General features: G+C 39.1%; 1 protein-coding gene across 1 annotated transcript; it reads right to left on the reverse strand.

Annotated features, from left to right (window-relative positions):
- Positions 1-518: 518 nt before the first annotated feature.
- Positions 519-3,416, reverse strand: fzd4 (frizzled class receptor 4). The gene is made up of 2 exons (XM_059964592.1): positions 2,799-3,416; positions 519-1,873 (listed from the first exon to the last, which is right to left on the reverse strand). Exons 1-2 carry the CDS (start codon positions 3,051-3,053, stop codon positions 542-544), a joined length of 1,587 nt encoding a protein of 528 aa, XP_059820575.1. The 5' UTR covers positions 3,054-3,416; the 3' UTR covers positions 519-541.
- Positions 3,417-6,535: the final 3,119 nt, after the last annotated feature.

Here is a 6,535-nt window from a genome sequence, read left to right on the forward strand (position 1 = left end):
GGATTAGGTATAGTGCACAATTCTAGACTGTTGGTTGTATTCAATCATATTTTGGTTTATATTTCCAGTGTACAATAATTACCATCTATGTAAATAGTAGTGGGACTCTTTATAACTGAAGTGTATCCATGTAGACACTGCAATGTTTAAAGAGCATATCATTATTTGTCTAAAGCTTCTTGTAAGTCCTCCCTTTGGCTTACATTTTGTTTATCACAAGTTCAAAATAATCACCTAATATATACAATATTAAATTTTGAAAACTGGTGACATGGTAAAGTCTTGGACAAAGAAGTTACACCTTATGAGGTTGTAGAATTGGGAAATATTTTCATTAGGGTTAATTTAAAATTATCCTAAAATTATGAATCCATGTTCTTATAGGCACTTTAGGAGATTTTTAATGTACTCTGAACTTTCTAAAAATGCTGCACAATATGATGACAAAAAAGACAAATTTCATTTGTAATGTTTCAAAGTGCAGCTTATGTAAACCCACAGAAGGGACATTGCTCTTCGCTTCTTGCACCATTGTACACATTTACACAACAGTTTCATTGCCTTTTGCTGGTTTAACCCAGGCATCTCCACGTTTATCTCGCTTTGTTTGTCCTGAACTCACAAGTTTGTTTGAACACTTTTGCCAAGTATGCAATGTCTTTGCGGACCAAATCCACATGCCAGAAGTGATGCCCACCAATAAAGACATGAATATTTTTAACATCTCTACCGCTGTATTCGAATCATCCGCTGAATGTTTAAAGCGATTCCAGTTTGATATCTCATAAAAATAACAAGCTATGACACAGGTAGCTGGGACTGTATACAGAACAGAAAAGACCCCAATTTTTACCATTAGCCTTTCTAGCTTATCTGTTTTGGTCCCATCTTTCTGAAGATTAGATCTAATTTTGAATAGAGCCACAAGACCGGCTGCAATAAACAACGTTCCTATAACTAGGTATGTGAATAAAGGTGCTACCACAAACCCAGTGACGGCATCGATGTTCTGGTTTCCAACATAGCACAACCCGGTGAGTTCATCGGCATCCACTAGCCGCATGATCAGAATGACAATGGTTTTTACCGCTGGGATGGCCCAGGCTGCAATGTGGAAGTAGGAACTGTGCATCTCTATTGCCTCGTGTCCCCATTTGAGACCAGCGGCTAAGAACCAAGTCAGTGTCAAGATTACCCACCAGATGGAGCTCGCCATCCCAAAAAAGTACATCAGGAGGAAAACAATGGCACAGCCAGTATTTTTGAGACCTTCTTGAATTAGCACAGGTTCAGCGGCGTCCTCGAAATCACAAGATATACGTTCTCTGCCCATTGTGAGCCTGACTATATAGGCAATGCTATAAATGTTGTAGCACATGCTGAGAAAGATGATAGGACGTTCTGGGTATGAAAATCGAGAAGAATCAATTAGGAATGTCAGAACTGTGAAAGCTGTTGATAAAAAACACAGACTGGCCCAAACTGCCATCCAAATGTCAGTGAATTCTTTGGCAGATCTACTGTACAACCCGACATCGTAGCCACACTTCAGGGCACAAGTAAGACTTCTCTTGACCCAGATGTATTGGTGCAAGTTGTTGCCCATATTTCGGCACTCCTCTTCCGCTGAGATGGAAGTTTTACTGGTGTGATAGGGGACGTCTTCGTCTCCAGGCCCTTCCATGCACATGTGGTTATGATCGTTCTGTGGTGGAAATTTGCTGCAGTTTAAAGCGTCGGGCCAATTGAAACCGAATTCATTCAGTACAGGTTCACATCTCCGCTTCACAGAATGGCACATACTACCACACGGTCCGATCGGGATGTCGATTTTCTCCGTGCACATCGGCACATAAACGGAACACAGAAAAAACTACAAGGCAAAAACAAAATCAGTCGATAATACTAATAATAAACAAAACGTCGGTCTCAATTCCAATACCAATGATGCCAGAACATTTTCAAAGCATTCAATTAATTATGTGCTTCTTTGCAAATTTCAGCCATGCTCCGTGAAAGAGAGTTTACTCCAATTGTCAATATTTTCCCAAATTATCAAACCTAAAGGTCAATCATATCACTTAATTTGGTTTGCGGGACGCTTGTCAACTGCATAAGTCAAATGCAATTTGAACAAAGAGTGTGAAATACTAACCTTATCAGTAAACCTCCAAGTATTTACATCGCAAAGATACCATGGGTGAGTTTTCAATATAAAGCAATGCCAGATTTTTAACACTGAAACTTACTGTATGTATAGTTGGTACGTTATTATCTGACCTGCATCTAGAAATCTTCAGATGCTTGTCCAACGCAATTATAAAATTGCCTCTCAACTAGCAGGCGTAAGATATACTTGAAACCCTATAAGATATGTAGCGTATCTCTAAAATAGGATTTTATTTTTAAATATTTTAAAAGACATACTGAATTCGCGTTAGCATTTTCATTTGTTCTTTTTCTTGCATGAAAAGCATTTTTATTCCCGTGATATAATATAGTTCATTGAACTTTTATTTTAAAAAACTGCAGTGGACATTCTACTTCACCCTACGCGCCATTTGAAATGAGGTCGTAATCCTCCTCCACCTAACATCATTGTATTTTAGGACGTAATTACCACGGTTTACATGACCAATCCACATTTTTACGCCCATACAGCTTTTCGGCGATTGTACGCTGTTTATCAATTCACAGACGCACATTAAGTAAATTCAATAAACGTGCCGAGCTCTGATAATAGGAACAGTGACTCAAAACGGCAAATTATAAATTAAGTGAAATCCAATGCTACAAACCTGTAGTTGACTTGAACAGCCATATTGAATCAAAGGTGTAAAAGTTTGTAACTGCAACTCAGCGTCTGTTTGCAACTCGTGACCTACTGGATTCGGCATTTTAGTCACATTATATCCCAAATCCTGGCACATTGATATTTTGATGGGATCGCATCTCCGATCGTCTTCTTCCCCATATGCGTCCACTGTTCTCAGTTTACGTTGAAAGGTTACGAAGCAAAGCACTACCAAGTCCAAGACCAAAATCCAATTCATTTCCTTACAATTACCGGGACTTCCTAATTCTGCTGTAGAGAATCTTTAAAAGCTATAAACATAACTCTGGTAAAATGTATGGTACTTTGACCCACTTGTTTCTCGCATCAGTCAGATCGTTGTTAAGTCAACTCGATCTTGCTCAACGACATTTCTAGCTATTCTATCGATAACATTCAGCATCGTCGAATACAATGTTAACAAAACTCAGCCGAAACCACTGATTTCGCAAATCCAAACGAACATACATCTTACTGCCGTCCCTACTGAAGGTTAAAAAGAAATCTTTTTCAACCTAACACGGTGGAGCGAAACGCTGAAATTGACATCTGAAATCTCCACTCCCTGTGCAAATTTCCGATTCAACTGCCAGTCAAATCAGGGCTGGAAGGCGGGTCCGACTATCACTTTAGGTTGAGTCTGAACTTCGGTCGAAGAGCCGAGAACCAATACGGAGAGGGTGTATTCGATCCGCCCCATCCCACCCGAAAGCCGATGAATCTGTGGCTTTATTCATCGCCCATTTCATTCCCTTGAATACGAATGACAGCTGCGAGTGAGGATGCAAAATTAAATTACATATTCATTTCGTACAGGCATCTTGAGGAAAACCCTGGCCCTCTAGATATATGTGCCGGCGTTCAAATCAGAATGGACAGACGCGATGCAGTCACTTTAAACAGGCTTACGGTACAGTATCTGCTTTTGGGCAGATTCTAACTAGTTTGACGTTTCTATCCCAAATTCCTTTACAACTTTACATACAAAAATAATCAAATAAACTATTCATTATCCAATGAATGTAGAAGATAAGAGTTTAAAATGATCACTAAAATGCATTGCGTTACAATGCATCACTGAGAAAATCAGTAGTAAAAGTAGGAGATTTCGGAACCACTGGAGATCAGGCAGTATACGAAAAATAAGAGTCTTGTTTGGGGCGATAATCTTCTTAACCTGTGAATATTTACATTTCCCATCTTCCTATAGAAAAATGCCGTTTTTGAATGGTTGCCCGCGAATTTTACCTTTGCTAAGAAAAACGCTCTCAATTTAGTTACAAACAAAAGCAAATCTGCGGATGCTGGAAATCCGAGCAACACACACAAAATGCTGGAGGAACTCAGCAGGCCAGGCAGCATCTATGGAAAAAAAAAGTACAGTCGGTGTTTCAGGCCGAGACCCTTGGGCAGGACAAACGAGAAAATCTGCAGATGCTGGAAATCTACCCAAAACGTCGACTTTACTGTTTTTTCATAGATGCTACCTGACCTGCAGAGTTCCTCCAGCATTTTGTGTGTGTTGCTTAGTTTACGGTCGGTAGGTACTTACCATAGTTTCTGTTGGACTATCAATGCAGGATCTCAACCTTCCACCCCTCCCCCTCCTCCTCCTCCTCCTCCTCCTCCTCCTCCTCCTCCTCCTCCTCCTCCTCCGATGCTGCTCGACCCGCTGAGCTCCTCCAACACTTCACCTGTTGCTCTAGGTTCCAGAATCACCGGTCTCTTGTGCCTAAGAATTTATAAATGATCTTCCGTTTCCAAAGCAGTACAAGTGGACCATATTAATCACGAAAACTTTGGGGTTCTCAGCACAACGTATAAACATTACTGATCTAAACGGGTTTTTAAATGAGGGACTTAGTCGCGGATTTTTCACTTTATGACGAAGAACACAATAATAATGCAATTGCTTCCTTTAATGAATGGCAGATGGAGAACCTATAAAAGCAACTTGTGAAAATAGTCACAATATTGAATCAGGACTATCCGAGCAAAATGTGTACTTAATAACTATAATCCCAGATTTATCCTTGCTTTTTCCAGTCTCACACACACATTGGTGCGAAGAATAATTTAGTTTATTTGAAAAGATCGATTTGCAAAAATAAAATAAACATCTCATCAGTTTACAATGCGATTCCCGGGCATTTAATATATAATGTGTTTTTGTGTAGTGCAGCATTGATCAACATAATGAATCTTACAATGATTTATGAGATGCTCTCTAATTAGTTTCCAGCAGTTATTTCTAGGATCATTCAATTTACTGTGACGCTCTATAATGAGGGCTCGAATTTCAAAATAAGTCACAATAGAGAGAACAAAAAACACCTGGAATCGGGTATGAAATTAAACAAATATTTTTCCTCCAATTAATCCAATTGTGTATACACTACAGATATTCGACGATTAATTTCGTGGTTTTAATTCCCACAGTCTAACAATTAAAACTTGACTAAATATTGATGCAAAAGTGTCTGTCTCAGGGCAGAAGTGCTCAAAGGACCTCCATCATTATTTTCAACACACTTTATATAGATATGTACTTTTTAGATCTGTACATACTGCAGGTTCGAAAGTCAAAGGGATATTCGACATATAAATTAATAATTACAGTGTTAAACCAGCTGACTCTTTAGCAACTTAGCTTGGGTGTGCAAAGTTTTTTTTAGAACTGAAGTATTTCTTAGGCATTTGTTATCAAAACACAAACACTGTGAGCAGAGTCAGTTACATTCCAGTCTGGTGAATGTCTGCCCTCCACAAATGTAATACTAGGCTTTGGCCTATCTTTCATAATTACTGACTCTAATTGCACACAAACACGAATAGTGGGATGTATGTCATTAACTGATCGTTTATTCGTCTGTCACTCATCGGGGTCAGATTCTGAAAACCTTTTACACATATTTTAACAATCTGCTAAGTAGATGCAAATTGAATTGTGTTGTCATATTATACGATTTCCAGCATCTGAGATATTACAAAGAACTACTAGACTGCAACACAGAACTTTTTGGTTTACTCATTTCATGACGAATGTTTTCTGCAGCAGGGTCTTAGCGTCCATTGGATTTTGTGCCAATAATTGCTCATATAAAGGAATTTCAAAATGGTTAATGGGCTGCTTACACGATCAAGAAAATACTCACTGGAAAGGAAATGATTTTTGATATGATGAGAATGTAGTTAGCGTGGTGGAATGTCCTGAATAGAGTGCCTCCACGATGAATCCTGGACTTCTCATTTTATTTAATGCACATTTACAGCCGACATTGATAAATTTAATACAATAACTACAATTAGATCGCCTTCTCAAATTGTGCTAAATCGGATTTTATTTGGAAGATTGGGGGTATTTAAAATGAGTTCTTTTTTACATCCAAATGAAAAGTACAGATGCCAGAAGTCCAAAATAAAAATGGAAAATGCTGAAAATCATAAACACAAAAGATTCCGTGGGTGCTGGAAATCTTGAATAAAGCACACAAAATGCTGAAGGTACTCAGCAAGTCAGGCAGCATCTACAGAGGGGATTAACAGTCGAGTTTCAGGCCAAGACTCTTCATCGGATCGGTGGGGAGTGATGACTGGACAAGGTGTGGGCTCCAGCTATGCCCGCCTTTCCGTTGGCTGTGTGGATTTTCCACTGCCAAAGCCTACACTGCTAATGCTCCCGCCTTTATATCTGCTACATTG

The sequence above is a fragment of the Hypanus sabinus genome, chromosome 3 (assembly GCF_030144855.1).
Source record: "Hypanus sabinus isolate sHypSab1 chromosome 3, sHypSab1.hap1, whole genome shotgun sequence".
NCBI classification, from domain to species: domain Eukaryota; kingdom Metazoa; phylum Chordata; class Chondrichthyes; order Myliobatiformes; family Dasyatidae; genus Hypanus; species Hypanus sabinus.

Bases quoted from the DNA above. Each gene is read 5' to 3' on its own strand.
- fzd4 (XM_059964592.1), bottom strand. From the start codon at position 3,053: ATGAATTGGATTTTGGTCTTGGACTTGGTAGTGCTTTGCTTCGTAACC. The intron at 1,874-2,798 runs GTTTGTAGCATT...TTTGCCTTGTAG, and splicing joins GCTGTTCAAGTCAACTACAG to TTTTTTCTGTGTTCCGTTTA.